At 42.0% G+C, this 23,100-nt stretch overlaps 1 protein-coding gene across 1 annotated transcript; it reads left to right on the forward strand.

The window, feature by feature from the left end:
* The first annotated feature begins 6,143 nt into the window (after nucleotides 1–6,143).
* Nucleotides 6,144–22,123, forward strand: LOC140587741 (uncharacterized). The gene is made up of 15 exons (XM_072709268.1): nucleotides 6,144–6,164; nucleotides 14,706–15,786; nucleotides 16,044–16,183; nucleotides 16,287–16,491; nucleotides 16,598–16,702; nucleotides 16,817–17,010; nucleotides 17,100–17,241; nucleotides 17,340–17,981; nucleotides 18,252–18,332; nucleotides 18,586–18,671; nucleotides 19,678–19,741; nucleotides 21,107–21,173; nucleotides 21,389–21,543; nucleotides 21,656–21,766; nucleotides 21,948–22,123. Exons 1-11 carry the CDS (start codon nucleotides 6,144–6,146, stop codon nucleotides 19,687–19,689), a joined length of 2,709 nt encoding a protein of 902 aa, XP_072565369.1. The 3' UTR covers nucleotides 19,690–19,741; nucleotides 21,107–21,173; nucleotides 21,389–21,543; nucleotides 21,656–21,766; nucleotides 21,948–22,123.
* The last annotated feature ends 977 nt before the right edge of the window (nucleotides 22,124–23,100 follow it).

A 23,100-nucleotide genomic window follows, 5' to 3' on the forward strand; every position in this document is an offset into this window, starting at 1 on the left:
TCTGAGTATTTCACAATCTGCTCAGTTACTGGGATTTTCACGCACAACCATTTCTAGGGTTTACAAAGAATGGTGTGCAAAGGGAAAAACATCCAGTATGCGGCAGTCCCGTTGGGCGAAAATGCCTTGTTGATGCTAGAGGTCAGAGGAGAATGGTCCGACTGATTCAAGCTGATAGAAGAGCAACTTTGGCTGAAATAACCACTCGTTACAACCGAGGTATGCAGCAAAGCATTTGTGAAGCCACAACACGCACAACCTTGAGGCGGATGGGCTACAACAGCAGAAGACCCCACCGGGTACCACTCATCTCCACTACAAATAGGAAAAAGAGGCTACAATTTGCACGAGCTCACCAAAATTGGACAGTTGAAGACTGGAAAAATGTTGCCTGGTCTGATGAGTCTCGATTTCTGTTGAGACATTCAAATGGTAGAGTCAGAATTTGGCGTAAACAGAATGAGAACATGGATCCATCATGCCTTGTTACCACTGTGCAGGCTGCTGGTGGTGGTGTAATGGTGTGGGGGATGTTTTCTTGGCACACTTTAGGCCCCTTAGTGCCAATTGGGCATCGTTTAAATGCCACGGCCTACCTGAGCATTGTTTCTGACCATGTCCATCCCTTTATGACCACCATGTACCCATCCTCTGATGGCTACTTCCAGCAGGATAATGCACCATGTCACAAAGATCGAATCATTTCAAATTGATTTCTTGAACATGACAGTGAGTTCACTGTACTACAATGGCCCCAACAGTCACCAGATCTCAACCCAATAGAGCATCTTCGGGATGTGTTGGAACGGGAGCTTCGTGCCCTGGATGTGCATCCCACAAATCTCCATCAACTGCAAGATGCTATCCTATCAATATGGGCCAACATTTCTAAAGAATGCTTTCAGCACCTTGTTGAATCAATGCCACGTAGAATTAAGGCAGTTCTGAAGGCGAAAGGGGGTCAAACACCATATTAGTATGGTGTTCCTAATAATCCTTTAGGTGAGTGTATGTGTGTATGTGCACAATGAATGAATGGAATAAGCTGCTACAGTTACATTGAACCATGTGCTTGTGCTCATGTGCACAAGCACACACACACACACACACACACACACGCCGATGGGCTTTAAAGTTTAACTTTAGGTTTGTGAAAGCAGACATAATTATTTCTGTCAGGACCTCGATGTGTATCCAAGCCCCAAAAACACACTAACTCAGGCGTTCACGCAACTTATCGCGAAAAACCAGACAGAAATAGACTTGAAAATTTTAAAGAAAAGACATTAGCGGTTTTTGTTAATGTTTAAAGGTATAAAAAAAAAACCTTTGCTGCCTTTCTTAAATGGCTAGAAAACATTGCCTCAACACTATTAAACACGGAATCCGCTGTTTGTAAACGGTCCGCATTTTACCCTCACCGCTAAAATAGTTGTGCTTGTTTCACACTTTCTCTTGTTTCGCTTGGGTATGCCTCTACTTAAATATTGTGTCTCTAGTTAAAAGTTTGGGACCTGTGTCTCATTCACATAGGCTTTCACATATGCAAATTGCCACCCCTCTTCTGGGCTAATGCCGTACGCTCATTTTGACAACGAATTACCAGCGTTATTCGTTGATTTTTTTTGTCTAAAATGTTTATTATTCACATTGGTAGAAAAGTGCTTCAATACTTTAAAAAAAAGGTCATGGTTTATTTGAAATAACTGGGCACTCCGTTTGTTGCTGCCATATTTTGAAATGGGTTGTCTAAGGAATCCTTATTCTTTGTTTGATGCCCCGGTTTCGGGTAAACATCCGCGACGGTTTATGACTACACCACATGGCCAAAGTGGCCTGCGAACGGACGATCACCCTGATAACAAAATACAACTAAATACATCTTTGTCAGGATGTGGGGGGGGGGAGAGGTCTATGACATTCGGGCTAAATGGGGGCAATAGCTTGGGGAGCCAGCCTATCTCAAAGCCTGTGGCCTGTTTGATTCTACCCCATGTTTCCTCCGTGTATGTCCGCTGTGATATGCTTAACAGACACGTTTGATGGCATTATTCTAACATAGCATGTTGCTAAATACCGCTCACTAGTTCCTACAGCTATTAAATGTATTTAAATGAAATCGGGGCATCTTGTTTAGAATAAAACTAAGAAAATACAGGAGATCGATCTTTCGCGTGTGTTGCTGCCGCCGCCATTTTGAAAGGCGCGTCTGCGTCACTGCGCATGCGCAAGCTTCGCATCCCATAAGGCAGTTATTTCGCCCGCATTGTTCAAACGGGTGGCACGCGCCTGGCCCTGCTCCTTGGATAATGGCAGCCTAGATCACGCTAGCTTTGTGCTACGCTGACGGGACCCAGAGCCGCTATGGATGGATCTTCGCCTTTGGTGAAGTGTTTTTTTTTCTCTTTGACATTGAAATAAAACTGTTAAACTGATTACGGCTTTTTCTCATTTTTAAAAACTTGGGCTAAAGTAGTTGTGCTTGTTTCACACTTTCTCTTGTTTCGCTTGGGTATGCCTCTACTTAAATATTGTGTCTCTAGTTAAAAGTTTTGGACCTGTGTCTCATTCACATAGGCTTTCACATATGCAAATTGCCACCCCTCTTCTGGGCTAATGCCGTACGCTCATTTTGACAACGAATTACCAGCGTTATTCGTTGATTTTTTTTGTCTAAAATGTTTATTATTCACATTGGTAGAAAAGTGCTTCAATACTTTAAAAAAAAGGTCATGGTTTATTTGAAATAACTGGGCACTCCGTTTGTTGCTGCCATATTTTGAAATGGGTTGTCTAAGGAATCCTTATTCTTTGTTTGATGCCCCGGTTTCGGGTAAACATCCGCGACGGTTTATGACTACACCACATGGCCAAAGTGGCCTGCGAACGGACGATCACCCTGATAACAAAATACAACTAAATACATCTTTGTCAGGATGTGGGGGGGGGGGAGAGGTCTATGACATTCGGGCTAAATGGGGGCAATAGCTTGGGGAGCCAGCCTATCTCAAAGCCTGTGGCCTGTTTGATTCTACCCCATGTTTCCTCCGTGTATGTCCGCTGTGATATGCTTAACAGACACGTTTGATGGCATTATTCTAACATAGCATGTTGCTAAATACCGCTCACTAGTTCCTACAGCTATTAAATGTATTTAAATGAAATCGGGGCATCTTGTTTAGAATAAAACTAAGAAAATACAGGAGATCGATCTTTCGCGTGTGTTGCTGCCGCCGCCATTTTGAAAGGCGCGTCTGCGTCACTGCGCATGCGCAAGCTTCGCATCCCATAAGGCAGTTATTTCGCCCGCATTGTTCAAACGGGTGGCACGCGCCTGGCCCTGCTCCTTGGATAATGGCAGCCTAGATCACGCTAGCTTTGTGCTACGCTGACGGGACCCAGAGCCGCTATGGATGGATCTTCGCCTTTGGTGAAGTGTTTTTTTTTCTCTTTGACATTGAAATAAAACTGTTAAACTGATTACGGCTTTTTCTCATTTTTAAAAACTTGGGCTAAAGTAGTTGTGCTTGTTTCACACTTTCTCTTGTTTCGCTTGGGTATGCCTCTACTTAAATATTGTGTCTCTAGTTAAAAGTTTTGGACCTGTGTCTCATTCACATAGGCTTTCACATATGCAAATTGCCACCCCTCTTCTGGGCTAATGCCGTACGCTCATTTTGACAACGAATTACCAGCGTTATTCGTTGATTTTTTTTGTCTAAAATGTTTATTATTCACATTGGTAGAAAAGTGCTTCAATACTTTAAAAAAAAGGTCATGGTTTATTTGAAATAACTGGGCACTCCGTTTGTTGCTGCCATATTTTGAAATGGGTTGTCTAAGGAATCCTTATTCTTTGTTTGATGCCCCGGTTTCGGGTAAACATCCGCGACGGTTTATGACTACACCACATGGCCAAAGTGGCCTGCGAACGGACGATCACCCTGATAACAAAATACAACTAAATACATCTTTGTCAGGATGTGGGGGGGGGGAGAGGTCTATGACATTCGGGCTAAATGGGGGCAATAGCTTGGGGAGCCAGCCTATCTCAAAGCCTGTGGCCTGTTTGATTCTACCCCATGTTTCCTCCGTGTATGTCCGCTGTGATATGCTTAACAGACACGTTTGATGGCATTATTCTAACATAGCATGTTGCTAAATACCGCTCACTAGTTCCTACAGCTATTAAATGTATTTAAATGAAATCGGGGCATCTTGTTTAGAATAAAACTAAGAAAATACAGGAGATCGATCTTTCGCGTGTGTTGCTGCCGCCGCCATTTTGAAAGGCGCGTCTGCGTCACTGCGCATGCGCAAGCTTCGCATCCCATAAGGCAGTTATTTCGCCCGCATTGTTCAAACGGGTGGCACGCGCCTGGCCCTGCTCCTTGGATAATGGCAGCCTAGGTTTATGACTCACATTGGTAGAAAAGTGCTTCAATACTTTAAAAAAAAGGTCATGGTTTATTTGAAATAACTGGGCACTCCGTTTGTTGCTGCCATATTTTGAAATGGGTTGTCTAAGGAATCCTTATTCTTTGTTTGATGCCCCGGTTTCGGGTAAACATCCGCGACGGTTTATGACTACACCACATGGCCAAAGTGGCCTGCGAACGGACGATCACCCTGATAACAAAATACAACTAAATACATCTTTGTCAGGATGTGGGGGGGGGGAGAGGTCTATGACATTCGGGCTAAATGGGGGCAATAGCTTGGGGAGCCAGCCTATCTCAAAGCCTGTGGCCTGTTTGATTCTACCCCATGTTTCCTCCGTGTATGTCCGCTGTGATATGCTTAACAGACACGTTTGATGGCATTATTCTAACATAGCATGTTGCTAAATACCGCTCACTAGTTCCTACAGCTATTAAATGTATTTAAATGAAATCGGGGCATCTTGTTTAGAATAAAACTAAGAAAATACAGGAGATCGATCTTTCGCGTGTGTTGCTGCCGCCGCCATTTTGAAAGGCGCGTCTGCGTCACTGCGCATGCGCAAGCTTCGCATCCCATAAGGCAGTTATTTCGCCCGCATTGTTCAAACGGGTGGCACGCGCCTGGCCCTGCTCCTTGGATAATGGCAGCCTAGATCACGCTAGCTTTGTGCTACGCTGACGGGACCCAGAGCCGCTATGGATGGATCTTCGCCTTTGGTGAAGTGTTTTTTTTTCTCTTTGACATTGAAATAAAACTGTTAAACTGATTACGGCTTTTTCTCATTTTTAAAAACTTGGGCTAAAGTAGTTGTGCTTGTTTCACACTTTCTCTTGTTTCGCTTGGGTATGCCTCTACTTAAATATTGTGTCTCTAGTTAAAAGTTTTGGACCTGTGTCTCATTCACATAGGCTTTCACATATGCAAATTGCCACCCCTCTTCTGGGCTAATGCCGTACGCTCATTTTGACAACGAATTACCAGCGTTATTCGTTGATTTTTTTTGTCTAAAATGTTTATTATTCACATTGGTAGAAAAGTGCTTCAATACTTTAAAAAAAAGGTCATGGTTTATTTGAAATAACTGGGCACTCCGTTTGTTGCTGCCATATTTTGAAATGGGTTGTCTAAGGAATCCTTATTCTTTGTTTGATGCCCCGGTTTCGGGTAAACATCCGCGACGGTTTATGACTACACCACATGGCCAAAGTGGCCTGCGAACGGACGATCACCCTGATAACAAAATACAACTAAATACATCTTTGTCAGGATGTGGGGGGGGGGAGAGGTCTATGACATTCGGGCTAAATGGGGGCAATAGCTTGGGGAGCCAGCCTATCTCAAAGCCTGTGGCCTGTTTGATTCTACCCCATGTTTCCTCCGTGTATGTCCGCTGTGATATGCTTAACAGACACGTTTGATGGCATTATTCTAACATAGCATGTTGCTAAATACCGCTCACTAGTTCCTACAGCTATTAAATGTATTTAAATGAAATCGGGGCATCTTGTTTAGAATAAAACTAAGAAAATACAGGAGATCGATCTTTCGCGTGTGTTGCTGCCGCCGCCATTTTGAAAGGCGCGTCTGCGTCACTGCGCATGCGCAAGCTTCGCATCCCATAAGGCAGTTATTTCGCCCGCATTGTTCAAACGGGTGGCACGCGCCTGGCCCTGCTCCTTGGATAATGGCAGCCTAGGTTTATGACTCACATTGGTAGAAAAGTGCTTCAATACTTTAAAAAAAAGGTCATGGTTTATTTGAAATAACTGGGCACTCCGTTTGTTGCTGCCATATTTTGAAATGGGTTGTCTAAGGAATCCTTATTCTTTGTTTGATGCCCCGGTTTCGGGTAAACATCCGCGACGGTTTATGACTACACCACATGGCCAAAGTGGCCTGCGAACGGACGATCACCCTGATAACAAAATACAACTAAATACATCTTTGTCAGGATGTGGGGGGGGGGAGAGGTCTATGACATTCGGGCTAAATGGGGGCAATAGCTTGGGGAGCCAGCCTATCTCAAAGCCTGTGGCCTGTTTGATTCTACCCCATGTTTCCTCCGTGTATGTCCGCTGTGATATGCTTAACAGACACGTTTGATGGCATTATTCTAACATAGCATGTTGCTAAATACCGCTCACTAGTTCCTACAGCTATTAAATGTATTTAAATGAAATCGGGGCATCTTGTTTAGAATAAAACTAAGAAAATACAGGAGATCGATCTTTCGCGTGTGTTGCTGCCGCCGCCATTTTGAAAGGCGCGTCTGCGTCACTGCGCATGCGCAAGCTTCGCATCCCATAAGGCAGTTATTTCGCCCGCATTGTTCAAACGGGTGGCACGCGCCTGGCCCTGCTCCTTGGATAATGGCAGCCTAGATCACGCTAGCTTTGTGCTACGCTGACGGGACCCAGAGCCGCTATGGATGGATCTTCGCCTTTGGTGAAGTGTTTTTTTTTCTCTTTGACATTGAAATAAAACTGTTAAACTGATTACGGCTTTTTCTCATTTTTAAAAACTTGGGCTAAAGTAGTTGTGCTTGTTTCACACTTTCTCTTGTTTCGCTTGGGTATGCCTCTACTTAAATATTGTGTCTCTAGTTAAAAGTTTTGGACCTGTGTCTCATTCACATAGGCTTTCACATATGCAAATTGCCACCCCTCTTCTGGGCTAATGCCGTACGCTCATTTTGACAACGAATTACCAGCGTTATTCGTTGATTTTTTTTGTCTAAAATGTTTATTATTCACATTGGTAGAAAAGTGCTTCAATACTTTAAAAAAAAAGGTCATGGTTTATTTGAAATAACTGGGCACTCCGTTTGTTGCTGCCATATTTTGAAATGGGTTGTCTAAGGAATCCTTATTCTTTGTTTGATGCCCCGGTTTCGGGTAAACATCCGCGACGGTTTATGACTACACCACATGGCCAAAGTGGCCTGCGAACGGACGATCACCCTGATAACAAAATACAACTAAATACATCTTTGTCAGGATGTGGGGGGGGGGAGAGGTCTATGACATTCGGGCTAAATGGGGGCAATAGCTTGGGGAGCCAGCCTATCTCAAAGCCTGTGGCCTGTTTGATTCTACCCCATGTTTCCTCCGTGTATGTCCGCTGTGATATGCTTAACAGACACGTTTGATGGCATTATTCTAACATAGCATGTTGCTAAATACCGCTCACTAGTTCCTACAGCTATTAAATGTATTTAAATGAAATCGGGGCATCTTGTTTAGAATAAAACTAAGAAAATACAGGAGATCGATCTTTCGCGTGTGTTGCTGCCGCCGCCATTTTGAAAGGCGCGTCTGCGTCACTGCGCATGCGCAAGCTTCGCATCCCATAAGGCAGTTATTTCGCCCGCATTGTTCAAACGGGTGGCACGCGCCTGGCCCTGCTCCTTGGATAATGGCAGCCTAGATCACGCTAGCTTTGTGCTACGCTGACGGGACCCAGAGCCGCTATGGATGGATCTTCGCCTTTGGTGAAGTGTTTTTTTTTCTCTTTGACATTGAAATAAAACTGTTAAACTGATTACGGCTTTTTCTCATTTTTAAAAACTTGGGCTAAAGTAGTTGTGCTTGTTTCACACTTTCTCTTGTTTCGCTTGGGTATGCCTCTACTTAAATATTGTGTCTCTAGTTAAAAGTTTTGGACCTGTGTCTCATTCACATAGGCTTTCACATATGCAAATTGCCACCCCTCTTCTGGGCTAATGCCGTACGCTCATTTTGACAACGAATTACCAGCGTTATTCGTTGATTTTTTTTGTCTAAAATGTTTATTATTCACATTGGTAGAAAAGTGCTTCAATACTTTAAAAAAAAGGTCATGGTTTATTTGAAATAACTGGGCACTCCGTTTGTTGCTGCCATATTTTGAAATGGGTTGTCTAAGGAATCCTTATTCTTTGTTTGATGCCCCGGTTTCGGGTAAACATCCGCGACGGTTTATGACTACACCACATGGCCAAAGTGGCCTGCGAACGGACGATCACCCTGATAACAAAATACAACTAAATACATCTTTGTCAGGATGTGGGGGGGGGGAGAGGTCTATGACATTCGGGCTAAATGGGGGCAATAGCTTGGGGAGCCAGCCTATCTCAAAGCCTGTGGCCTGTTTGATTCTACCCCATGTTTCCTCCGTGTATGTCCGCTGTGATATGCTTAACAGACACGTTTGATGGCATTATTCTAACATAGCATGTTGCTAAATACCGCTCACTAGTTCCTACAGCTATTAAATGTATTTAAATGAAATCGGGGCATCTTGTTTAGAATAAAACTAAGAAAATACAGGAGATCGATCTTTCGCGTGTGTTGCTGCCGCCGCCATTTTGAAAGGCGCGTCTGCGTCACTGCGCATGCGCAAGCTTCGCATCCCATAAGGCAGTTATTTCGCCCGCATTGTTCAAACGGGTGGCACGCGCCTGGCCCTGCTCCTTGGATAATGGCAGCCTAGATCACGCTAGCTTTGTGCTACGCTGACGGGACCCAGAGCCGCTATGGATGGATCTTCGCCTTTGGTGAAGTGTTTTTTTTTCTCTTTGACATTGAAATAAAACTGTTAAACTGATTACGGCTTTTTCTCATTTTTAAAAACTTGGGCTAAAGTAGTTGTGCTTGTTTCACACTTTCTCTTGTTTCGCTTGGGTATGCCTCTACTTAAATATTGTGTCTCTAGTTAAAAGTTTTGGACCTGTGTCTCATTCACATAGGCTTTCACATATGCAAATTGCCACCCCTCTTCTGGGCTAATGCCGTACGCTCATTTTGACAACGAATTACCAGCGTTATTCGTTGATTTTTTTTGTCTAAAATGTTTATTATTCACATTGGTAGAAAAGTGCTTCAATACTTTAAAAAAAAGGTCATGGTTTATTTGAAATAACTGGGCACTCCGTTTGTTGCTGCCATATTTTGAAATGGGTTGTCTAAGGAATCCTTATTCTTTGTTTGATGCCCCGGTTTCGGGTAAACATCCGCGACGGTTTATGACTACACCACATGGCCAAAGTGGCCTGCGAACGGACGATCACCCTGATAACAAAATACAACTAAATACATCTTTGTCAGGATGTGGGGGGGGGGGGAGAGGTCTATGACATTCGGGCTAAATGGGGGCAATAGCTTGGGGAGCCAGCCTATCTCAAAGCCTGTGGCCTGTTTGATTCTACCCCATGTTTCCTCCGTGTATGTCCGCTGTGATATGCTTAACAGACACGTTTGATGGCATTATTCTAACATAGCATGTTGCTAAATACCGCTCACTAGTTCCTACAGCTATTAAATGTATTTAAATGAAATCGGGGCATCTTGTTTAGAATAAAACTAAGAAAATACAGGAGATCGATCTTTCGCGTGTGTTGCTGCCGCCGCCATTTTGAAAGGCGCGTCTGCGTCACTGCGCATGCGCAAGCTTCGCATCCCATAAGGCAGTTATTTCGCCCGCATTGTTCAAACGGGTGGCACGCGCCTGGCCCTGCTCCTTGGATAATGGCAGCCTAGATCACGCTAGCTTTGTGCTACGCTGACGGGACCCAGAGCCGCTATGGATGGATCTTCGCCTTTGGTGAAGTGTTTTTTTTTCTCTTTGACATTGAAATAAAACTGTTAAACTGATTACGGCTTTTTCTCATTTTTAAAAACTTGGGCTAAAGTAGTTGTGCTTGTTTCACACTTTCTCTTGTTTCGCTTGGGTATGCCTCTACTTAAATATTGTGTCTCTAGTTAAAAGTTTTGGACCTGTGTCTCATTCACATAGGCTTTCACATATGCAAATTGCCACCCCTCTTCTGGGCTAATGCCGTACGCTCATTTTGACAACGAATTACCAGCGTTATTCGTTGATTTTTTTTGTCTAAAATGTTTATTATTCACATTGGTAGAAAAGTGCTTCAATACTTTAAAAAAAAGGTCATGGTTTATTTGAAATAACTGGGCACTCCGTTTGTTGCTGCCATATTTTGAAATGGGTTGTCTAAGGAATCCTTATTCTTTGTTTGATGCCCCGGTTTCGGGTAAACATCCGCGACGGTTTATGACTACACCACATGGCCAAAGTGGCCTGCGAACGGACGATCACCCTGATAACAAAATACAACTAAATACATCTTTGTCAGGATGTGGGGGGGGGGAGAGGTCTATGACATTCGGGCTAAATGGGGGCAATAGCTTGGGGAGCCAGCCTATCTCAAAGCCTGTGGCCTGTTTGATTCTACCCCATGTTTCCTCCGTGTATGTCCGCTGTGATATGCTTAACAGACACGTTTGATGGCATTATTCTAACATAGCATGTTGCTAAATACCGCTCACTAGTTCCTACAGCTATTAAATGTATTTAAATGAAATCGGGGCATCTTGTTTAGAATAAAACTAAGAAAATACAGGAGATCGATCTTTCGCGTGTGTTGCTGCCGCCGCCATTTTGAAAGGCGCGTCTGCGTCACTGCGCATGCGCAAGCTTCGCATCCCATAAGGCAGTTATTTCGCCCGCATTGTTCAAACGGGTGGCACGCGCCTGGCCCTGCTCCTTGGATAATGGCAGCCTAGATCACGCTAGCTTTGTGCTACACTGACGGGACCCAGAGCCGCTATGGATGGATCTTCGCCTTTGGTGAAGTGTTTTTTTTTCTCTTTGACATTGAAATAAAACTGTTAAACTGATTACGGCTTTTTCTCATTTTTAAAAACTTGGGCTAAAGTAGTTGTGCTTGTTTCACACTTTCTCTTGTTTCGCTTGGGTATGCCTCTACTTAAATATTGTGTCTCTAGTTAAAAGTTTTGGACCTGTGTCTCATTCACATAGGCTTTCACATATGCAAATTGCCACCCCTCTTCTGGGCTAATGCCGTACGCTCATTTTGACAACGAATTACCAGCGTTATTCGTTGATTTTTTTTGTCTAAAATGTTTATTATTCACATTGGTAGAAAAGTGCTTCAATACTTTAAAAAAAAGGTCATGGTTTATTTGAAATAACTGGGCACTCCGTTTGTTGCTGCCATATTTTGAAATGGGTTGTCTAAGGAATCCTTATTCTTTGTTTGATGCCCCGGTTTCGGGTAAACATCCGCGACGGTTTATGACTACACCACATGGCCAAAGTGGCCTGCGAACGGACGATCACCCTGATAACAAAATACAACTAAATACATCTTTGTCAGGATGTGGGGGGGGGGGGAGAGGTCTATGACATTCGGGCTAAATGGGGGCAATAGCTTGGGGAGCCAGCCTATCTCAAAGCCTGTGGCCTGTTTGATTCTACCCCATGTTTCCTCCGTGTATGTCCGCTGTGATATGCTTAACAGACACGTTTGATGGCATTATTCTAACATAGCATGTTGCTAAATACCGCTCACTAGTTCCTACAGCTATTAAATGTATTTAAATGAAATCGGGGCATCTTGTTTAGAATAAAACTAAGAAAATACAGGAGATCGATCTTTCGCGTGTGTTGCTGCCGCCGCCATTTTGAAAGGCGCGTCTGCGTCACTGCGCATGCGCAAGCTTCGCATCCCATAAGGCAGTTATTTCGCCCGCATTGTTCAAACGGGTGGCACGCGCCTGGCCCTGCTCCTTGGATAATGGCAGCCTAGATCACGCTAGCTTTGTGCTACGCTGACGGGACCCAGAGCCGCTATGGATGGATCTTCGCCTTTGGTGAAGTGTTTTTTTTTCTCTTTGACATTGAAATAAAACTGTTAAACTGATTACGGCTTTTTCTCATTTTTAAAAACTTGGGCTAAAGTAGTTGTGCTTGTTTCACACTTTCTCTTGTTTCGCTTGGGTATGCCTCTACTTAAATATTGTGTCTCTAGTTAAAAGTTTTGGACCTGTGTCTCATTCACATAGGCTTTCACATATGCAAATTGCCACCCCTCTTCTGGGCTAATGCCGTACGCTCATTTTGACAACGAATTACCAGCGTTATTCGTTGATTTTTTTTGTCTAAAATGTTTATTATTCACATTGGTAGAAAAGTGCTTCAATACTTTAAAAAAAAGGTCATGGTTTATTTGAAATAACTGGGCACTCCGTTTGTTGCTGCCATATTTTGAAATGGGTTGTCTAAGGAATCCTTATTCTTTGTTTGATGCCCCGGTTTCGGGTAAACATCCGCGACGGTTTATGACTACACCACATGGCCAAAGTGGCCTGCGAACGGACGATCACCCTGATAACAAAATACAACTAAATACATCTTTGTCAGGATGTGGGGGGGGGGGGAGAGGTCTATGACATTCGGGCTAAATGGGGGCAATAGCTTGGGGAGCCAGCCTATCTCAAAGCCTGTGGCCTGTTTGATTCTACCCCATGTTTCCTCCGTGTATGTCCGCTGTGATATGCTTAACAGACACGTTTGATGGCATTATTCTAACATAGCATGTTGCTAAATACCGCTCACTAGTTCCTACAGCTATTAAATGTATTTAAATGAAATCGGGGGCATCTTGTTTAGAATAAAACTAAGAAAATACAGGAGATCGATCTTTCGCGTGTGTTGCTGCCGCCGCCATTTTGAAAGGCGCGTCTGCGTCACTGCGCATGCGCAAGCTTCGCATCCCATAAGGCAGTTATTTCGCCCGCATTGTTCAAACGGGTGGCACGCGCCTGGCCCTGCTCCTTGGATAATGGCAGCCTAGATCACGCTAGCTTTGTGCTACACTGACGGGACCCAGAGCCGCTATGGATGGATCTTCGCCTTTGGTGAAGTGTTTTTTTTTCTCTTTGACATTGAAATAAAACTGTTAAACTGATTACGGCTTTTTCTCATTTTTAAAAACTTGGGCTAAAGTAGTTGTGCTTGTTTCACACTTTCTCTTGTTTCGCTTGGGTATGCCTCTACTTAAATATTGTGTCTCTAGTTAAAATTTCCGGACTTGAAATGCCCTTAGATTCAGAACATGAGAAGGGTAACACATTGAATAGACTAAAATGAAATTGGGTATGCCTCTACTTAAATATTGTGTCTCTAGTTAAAATTTCCGGACTTGAAATGCCCTTAGATTCAGAACATGAGAAGGGTAACACATTGAATAGACTAAAATGAAATTTGAATAAATAAATCATGTATATATGTTTTGTTTTAGGGCGTAACACTAGAAAACGCAGACGGTACGTTTTGCTGCTAGGTTGTTTCTCTTTTGTTTCAGGGACCGCAGGTCTGGGCCTTATGTCCTAAAAATTATATGACAATATTGCAAAATATTTATCACAAATGCATATGTAGAAAACAGACTACGACAGGTGCTTTTGAGTTTTTCTGATTATGATGACCGAATTGTTTTATTAAGAGTTATGGAGTATGTGACCGATATATTATTAAATTACACCAACAACCTCAATGGTATTTATGTAAAAATAGTATATTATGATTGTTAATTATGCAGATGTTTAGGCTATATTATGATGCTCAGGATACTCAAGTTAATGCTGATGATATGAATGCTCTATAAGATATTTTATCGATATCACAGCCTGATAACCTTACAAGCTGCATTACTTCTGCATGCATGTTATGTTGTTAGAATGAGCGTGCACCTCAGAGTAACAGTAAGTTTACACAATGTTTTATTGTTTATGTTTTAAAGCATCCAACGCATTTACAGGCCAGTCCTGATGCAACAAGGTTTTGCCTAGACGGTGTGTTCAGATGCCCATGCTGCACTTATGCAACTGACCAACAATTCAAATTTACAACACACATTCAGAGCCACGTGAGACATGCAGTACAGCATAGAGGTAATTCCTAATGATGTTTATTGGTCTATTGATTTTGGTGGTTTTAAAACATACACATGCTTAAATGTAGAATGCACTTCTTACAATCAAGATAGACAAAATGATGTGGAGTTCCTTAGTGGGAGTCCCTGAAGTCATGTGAATATTGGTAAGCTAATTTACCTATGTTTGTGTTTTGTTTGACACTGTAACTTTCTGATCAGCTACTCCTGACCTCACTCCCCCAGTCCCGTTCTGTGTATACCTTTCTTTTCTGTTGATAGCTTTGGTCTTCATGTTGCCGTCTTGCAGGTTTCTTCATCAGCAAATGCAACAATTATTGCAGACCCACAGGACACTTTCATTGTCTTTATTGCAGCCAAACAATAATACGCAAAGACCAGTTTAAACATCATGTATCCCAATGCATCAGTGAAACCAAGCCAACCACAACGGAAGCGCATCAGTCACCTCCCGCCTCTCCTGCTCCCTCCTTTACTGCTTCTGAAGCTGCATGTCCCCCTCCCCCAGTCCCCATCCTCCACCCCTCACTTTCTTCATGTTCCTCTGATCCTGGCTCCTCAGCAGCACCAGCACTACCACCCTCTCACCCAAAGAAAGCAGAAAACAGTGAAGTGTACTAGCTGTGGCCTAATCCTTAATAGACGGAACCTACGGATACATCTTCGAAGACGTCACACTCCCATCAAAATGGACATTACGGCACAGAACCACCTCAGTGCTCAGTGTGTTGATTACACAAATGGAGTGTTTGCAGTAGCAAAGTCTTTTATAGCACCCAGCACACCAGTACGTGTCATTAAAAGGACATGGGGTCCTGAACAAAAAACAATGTGTGAGCTGGATATCTGCAGAATTAATGCAGAGTTTGCAGAGAGGTCAAACCTTCGTCCATTTGAGTGCCACCACATTCAGTCCCTCGTGTACTGCCCTCCAGCCAGAATGGACACTCCATCACTTACAGAGGATGTTTTGCAGGTGATGGTACATGACAAGTGGTTTGGGGAAGACAAAAAGGAAAGGTGTTTGGTACGTCAGAGAGAAGCAAATGATGCAGGAGTCCCGTTGTCCTGTCTGGTGACTGTGTGTGGACCCCCCTACAAAAAGCACATTTCTGTATACGAGTCAACTATCTCCTATTACAGCCGGCTTGGCAGAGTGGTGGTAAGGTACAATTCTAAAATCATTTCATGGCATTGTCCTTGCGCGAACCCAAGGCAGTCATGCATACCTAAATATGTTGCCAAGTGGCATTTATTTGAAACAGACCAGGCACTCTTCAGAAAAACCAGAAGTGTGGAGGAGAACATCACAGAACATTTTCCAATTGACATGGAAAGTTTTGACCTAGAAGAAGGAGCTCCATACTCACCTGAAGGCAAAAATCTGTCGCGGATGGTTCAATACATTTTTCATAAGAAGAAACTGCCTGCGATTTTCCCCTCAGACGTGGTCAAGACCATTCATTTCCCTGTGCACTTCATACCATCAGAAACCTTTTGCTCAGAATGTTTAGAGCCCACTCCTCTAAGCGAACCTGTGCTGATTACATCTAAGGCTAAAATCCTAACAATCACTGATGTCATAGAAGGTATGTTCTCTCTTTATTTAAATATTTATTATCGATATTTTAACATTTCATTACTCACTACATGTACTGTAAATGTCAGTGTAGCCATGACTTCCACTATCAGCAGCTTAGCCTCCTTCCCAGCAATTCACACTTGTATGCTTACTGAGATAATTTCATACACTGGCTTTTAGTACTGTGCAAAGTATAGAGACATGTCACAGTGTAAAATGGTGAAAGATAAATGTGTAACATTTACTGGTGCTTGTGTCCATTAGGAATTTCAGTGTACAGAAAATGGTGCTACAGGTGTGGTATGGCATATCGATACCAGGAGTGGACTGATGGTGTCCACAATTTCGATGACCACACACTTCTGTCCATATACATGTGCCATTTTCTACGCAATACACTTCAGGTAGGAACCATGTTCTGTTGTTTTAATCATTTAAAACAATTACGAATACTTTATCAAAATAATATATTGTAAAGCCTTTAAATGTCATACATCAATTTCACAGACTCATCAGGCAGTAGGGAGTGCCATGGATGTGTTGGAGAAGACCTCTGGTAAAACCTATCCATCCAGGGAAAGGGTCCTGCAGGCTTATTTAAGCTTTGAAGCACTGTCAGACCTCGGTTACACATATGCTTGTGTATCGTGTGGTTATCATCCAGTATCTGTTGTGATGGACCTTCATGAGAAGGGCGTTTTTAGCATGCCTGGTAAGTGAACACATTTATTCATTTTCTTAGTCTTACATTGTTTCAAGCACCACATATCCAGCTATGACTGTTTGGAACATGCTTACTTAAGTCTTGCTTTCCTTAGTGAGCAGCATTGAGGAACCATCTCAGACTTTTGATGGAAAGGTAAGTGTTGAAAATTTCTGGGAGATGGTTTCCCTTGAAATGATCAGCCGTGGGTTGGTCCCAAGTAAGTACAGTCCGCACAATGTTCTAGGTGGGATGACAGTATTCTAGCATTTACTTTGTTTATCGTGGAATAATGTACTGTTATGTTAATAATATTTTCTAACATCATTTAAAGGCAACAAGTCAAACCCATTTGTCGTCCATCCCAGTTACCATAGTTGGGCTCCGTGGATTGGTCCTCACACAAGAGATAGGGATGTTGTACTCAACACTGAATACAAAGAAGTGTATTCTGCTTGTAGTGCAAAGGAGGAATCTGAGTTTAACCTCACAGAGGACCGACTGACTGATGAACTTCTTAAGCTCAAGGTACTGAACTTAAGTCAATTTTTGTCAGTTTTGTCAAAGATGTGTGTTTTTGAACCACGCCAGACCAACTATACTAATGTTCATTATAGATGGAAGCTGTGCGTGCTCTGTGCCGACAGTGTGGCATAGACCCCAAAGGCTCACGGATGGACCTGGTAACGAGACTTCAACAAGAAATGAAGAACAGAGCGAGTTATGATAAGGTGTTTTCACAGATCTGGGGAGCTTCTGGTAAGTTGTGTTCTATTACTGAGAGACCGTTTTTACAGACAGTTCTTAGTTTCATTACTTGGAATGGTTGCACTCTGATTTACAGTTTCCTTAAACAGGTGGATGGGCTGTGGTCACCTGTCCTTGTGCTGTGGTGTATGGTGTTAAGTTCAACATAAGGGCTGAGAGCCCCCGGGACTTTGCTGACCTTTTATTGTCGATGAAACATTTTCCAAACATTGTATTATATGATTTTGCGAGAGGGTTGGCAACACATACCAACCTAAGAGATCCAGAATCATTACCCTTCAAACCTCATGGGGGTAGGTTACTTGAGCCTACTGAAGATAACATCAGATGTGCCACTACTGGACAGATAAAAGTGAGCTTGCCATGGCTAGTCACCAAGAAGCCAGTTCCTGATGAAAATGGCCACCCTATAACTGGATCGTCTGAGCATTATGCTCTTTATGATAGATTTCATGAGGCAAACTCAAAAGATGCCAGGGATGTCTTGCGAAAGGTGGAACTGGTCCCAGAGTTACGTGGTTGGATCAACAGCCCGTGTGCTCTTCCAGCTGGAATGAGGAAAAACAATCATTTTCTCAACATGATGACTCCCTCATCGCATGTCTTTTTGATGCGAAATATTTTGTGTCACTACAACAATGCTAGAAATTCAAGAACCATAGAAAGCATGAAGAAGAGATTGGGCAAAGGAGTGGACATACAGTTAAATTCCAATGGTCAGACAGTTTTGGGTATGTATTCCACCCTCATTCTAAATTATTAGTGGTAATGTCATGTTTATGTCATGTTTATGTAATTTTGCTGTCCGGTGCCGTGAAGTTATATTTGTCTTTTAATTGTAGGTGATTCCTCATGTTTATTTTGCAATTTGAAAGATCATAAAGCTATAACTTACAAATCTGTCAGAAATGCTAGACAGCATAGCGTTGATGAGAAATGCATGCAGTACAACCGATTTAACTCATTCTAAATCATTTGGTTTAAAATGTGCTTTTTTGCAGCACCAGCTGAAGCACCAGCCGAACAAGCACAAACAACAACAGCAGCACCAGCTCATGGTATGACAACTGCAGCATCCCCTGGTATGAAGACAATATATATTTTTTGAGGGCCTGGTTGTACAACTTAATAAAAACCTTAACACATCCATGTTTTTTAGAATATGTATACTTATGTATGTTTGCAGTGGGTACTTGATCTGCAGCTAAATGTATACCAACCTTCAGCCACCCTAAGAAAGTGTTATATGCTTCATAAGATGGCTCAGTATCACAGAAATGTGGTGAAACACTTATTTGGTTAATATTTTCATGCATGGTCTGATATGTATGACAGGAGATCTACCAGTGTGCAGTGATGACTGCTGGGGACTACCACATCTGGAGCACACAAGTGCCCGATCGGAAATCAGAGACTCAGAGGTGCATGTTTTATGTTTTGTTCCTCCGTATTTGTTTGTTTGTTTATATATTGATTGACTCATTTGATTGATTGCCGCATGGGCTCTCTTAGTCGCAAATTTGGAAACCATTTAACAATTGGCAACCATTTCATGTAATACAGTTGTCATTGTTTATGGGTGTTATAACTTTTAACATCTAATGTATCGGTTATTATATTATTTATAACTTGGAAACAAACTATTCATTAATCAGTAATAGAATTCCTTTTGTGTCATACTTTTTAAATATTTTCTGTGATGCCTCGTAGTGCATGGCATATAAGTGAAGTGATTAGTTGTCATTGACACACCACAGCACACAGTGCACAACAACAAAATGTGTACTCTGCATTTAACCTATATGACACCATGACATTGCAGAGGAGAGCAGTGCTTGGGGGTGGTACCTTGCTCAGGGTACTTCAGTGGCACCTTTCGATTACAAGTGCACTTCCCTATCCATTAGGCCACCACTGACCCTATTACAGACAGCAGCATAATTTAATGGAGTCAGATTAATTGGTCTTAGTGATCTGATCTGAAGGTGGGGATTAGGGTTGTAACGGTATGAGATTTTCACGGTATGATAATCGTCTCAGAAAATATCACGGTTTCGTGGTATACGGTATTAAACTATCATTATTATTAGTATAATCATCAGCTACAATGACCCTTAAATGAATAAAAAGAGATATGGTTTTTGGATGAACATGGTTTATTGTAACAAACTTTTTTTTAATGAAAATAAAAAAAACTTATGGAAGTATGAGTCTAACTTTTGGGGGAAAAATAAATAAAATAAAGCTGCGCATCTCCCATTTGAACAAAATAAGGAATAAGTTATTTCTCTTTATATTAGACAAGAATAAATCAAACTGTCCTTCCTCTTTAACAGCATATATGGGAGAGCAATATGTGCAGGGTCATGTTTGTTAATATTTTCCTGAGATTATCATAGCAGCATGCATTTCTTTGCTTTTTTTCAGGTCAGATTATGATGAAGAAATGTAAGCATGTTGAGATTTTCAGGGCTCAATCTTGACCGCTGAGGTGAGAGAATGTGTCCACTTGTACTAAACACCTATGAGTTTTCAGTTAGTGTATTTGATGATTATTCTTTTAAATAAAATTATAAAATGATCATTAAGTGTTCTCTTGAGAGTAGCTCTGGATATGTTCATGTGTTCACGTCTTCACATAGTGAATGAGACAGCAGACGCTTTAAAAACCATGACCATCATGCAGTGGCGGTTTTAGGCATGGGCGAACGGGGCAGCCGCCCGGGGCGGCACTTTTTCATGTCACGTGGGGGGCGGCACACGAACTTGGAGGAAAACAAAAATAATCTAAATAAAGCGTTTTTCTAGAGGATGGGCGAGCGGAGACGATAAGGGATGAAGTTGGGAGGGCGCCGGGAGGGATTCTATGGGGGGCGGCACACGAACCTGGAGGACAAAATAATCATCTGTGCCGCTGTGTGTGTGTGTGTGTGTGTGTGTGTGTGTGTGTGTGGGGGGGGGGGGGGGTAGTTGGTTAATGAGCAAGCGGCAGCCTTTTTGCGCTGTATATTCACAGACGCACATCGCGATTTAATTTGCTGCACAGCTATATTTTGATTTATTCATCCATCTATCTATCAAATTGGACATTTTACGTGGCATCTGAATTATACTGTAATTGACTCCAATTACATGACTGGATTCCGGGATTCCCTCTGCATCACAGAAATAATACGGCTTTAAGTTATAAATGGAACTTACCTTTATCTTCACGGAGGGATGGTGTTCGCGAATATGGGAGAACATGTTCGACGTATTTCCTCCTTTTGCGGCCACTGTTCGTCCACATTTCTTGCAAACTGGATATCCACCCCACGATCATTTTTCGGATACCCAAAATATTCCCATACTGCAGATTTTAATTTTTTTTTCGGCGGGAAATAGAGATTAGAATTTGCAGCCACTATCGGACATTTTCGCCGCTGTGCATTTATGGGTGGAGTCTAAGCAGTAAAGCGGAAAGAAGTTGCATATACACAGCAGCGCAGGTGAGATCTGGTTTCTTTTTTTTTTTTCCAAACCGCGGATAGGCAAATGTGCATGATATGATAATCGTACATGTCAATATCACAATAAACCGCCATACCGGTATACCGTTACAACCCTAGTGGGGATTGATACACCTTACAAAGTTGATGCTGTAATATTTATCACTCTGATGCATTGTTCTGACCCATATGCATATAAGCCTTTCAGTCTGACAAGCTGGTAGTATCATGACTGCCTTTTTCCAGGTCTGGTGCCCAACGTGATCAAATTGTTTTACACCTGTGCCCTCAGGTGGAGTCAACTCTATGTGATACCATTACAATATGTCATAGTTTTACAATAGTTGTGACAATATAATTTCTTTTAGGAAAATTCAATGTGTTGAAAGCACAGATGGTAGAGGAGGAGGAATGGGTTCCATCTCCATTGAACAGGTATTTATGTAGCTGATCTTACAGCTGAACCTGCTGTTTTTCTCTTTTTTTCTCTGTGCTTACTGTGCTGTACCCTACAAAAATGTGAAAACAATGAGCTTCATTTTAAGCAGTTGGAGTTGGAATGTAGAAGTCATGCTATTTTTGTCTGTTTTTGTTATATTACAGAACTATTGTAAAATAATATTTGCGTGCTTGTATGATTTCTTTCACAGATCCCCCTCGACGTCCTGGAGGATATCCTTTTAGAAGTAGTCCTGTTCGAGGGTGACAAAGCTTTTTTAAAGCTGTCACTTGTTTGTCACCTTTTTTTGGGACTTAGTCGGAAGGGAAACATTCCGTGCCCGAGCGCATTTTCAGTGGCTTGACAGTAGGTATAAAACATATTATGATATTTGAATACCCTTTGAGTTAGGATGTTTGTATTCCCATTAACAAGGGATTTTACTCTAATGAATCATTCTTAAATTTGAAACCTACAGGTGTAGTCCCATGGAAACTGTACAGTGCGGCCTATCAAGCACAATTCCGACGATTGTATCGCCTGGAATGCTGCCAGCACTGTCTAGAGACTTATAAGAACAGCTTACCAGGTATGCATACTGTGTAAGAATGTTGACAATTGTTGCTGAAGTCAGTGGTTGCAAAAAGAAAGTCACCAGAACAATTTATTGTGTGTCAGGTCCTGAATATTTTCTTGAAAGTATGCAATGAAAAACATTGTTGCTCTGTTTTGATACTAAGTATGCTTGCTTATTATTTATTGTCCCATAGGCTACATTGGGCGTGGAAGACGAGGGGAACTTCACACAGCCTGGGTTCTGCAGCGAGTTCTGCAAACACCTTACGGAAGACTTGGGTATGTGAATGGGTGGGTGGGTCAGTGAGTGAGTGAGTGAATGGGTGGGTATGTAAGGAAAATAGCAAATTGGATGACTTTGGAATAAAAAAATAACAGCTACTATGCCTCTGTTTCCTTGTCTACACACAGACTACACACATGACCGAACCACATTTTAAGTTTTATCAGCTTTTCATTAAAAAGCACAGTGGCACCCAATTGTGATGAGTTACTGTATGTGGAAATGAGTGGCACCTCTGTATCATTTGTGAATAATTTGTCATCTCATATCGACATTAAATCATAAGTTTATTTAATTTTAATGTTGGCACAGAAATAAGTTACAGTGCCTTTGGAAATGCAATAAAATGCTCATTTGGAAAACGTTTAACTATCCTTTGTAATTGAGTAAAATTATGATAACTGAATACTTTTATAAGGCACTGTATACTTGATTGCAATGGGTTTTATTACTTTCCGGCTATATTAATACACCAATCAATATGTTAACCAATCATCACAGACAAGCATTACATCGATATCGGATTGAAACTATATTATGGCCATCCTACAGCTACATAAACAAGGGTAAATAGTCCTACTTTCACTGTCCTGGAGAGAGAGAGCGAGAGAGACAGAGATGTAAACATGTAAGCAGCAGCAGAATAAAATAGAAATATGATTTCAGAATGTTTTACTTACTGTATGCAAATGTCATTTTCGAGAAATGTTTGGCTCGCATTATCACCAAATTGATGACAATATCACCATTTACTACAAAACTTTGAACTCAATAATTAACAAAATAATATATAAGAAATAAATTGAGAAACTAAATTTCCTGTTACAGACAATTTATCTTAAAATAGTTTGATGTTCAGAATGCTCCTCACTCCACTTCACGCAACTTTAAAACACGCAAGGACCATGTTAGGCCAAAAGCTGAACAATGTTTGTGGGCAACACTCTTGATTTCCCCAGGAGATCTAGACATAGCATATATGCTCACCTAAAGGATTATTAGGAACACCTGTTCAATTTCTCATTAATGCAATTATCTAATCAACCAATCACATGGCAGTTGCT

This window comes from Paramormyrops kingsleyae, chromosome 2 (genome assembly GCF_048594095.1).
Source record: "Paramormyrops kingsleyae isolate MSU_618 chromosome 2, PKINGS_0.4, whole genome shotgun sequence".
Taxonomy (NCBI): Eukaryota; Metazoa; Chordata; class Actinopteri; order Osteoglossiformes; family Mormyridae; genus Paramormyrops; species Paramormyrops kingsleyae.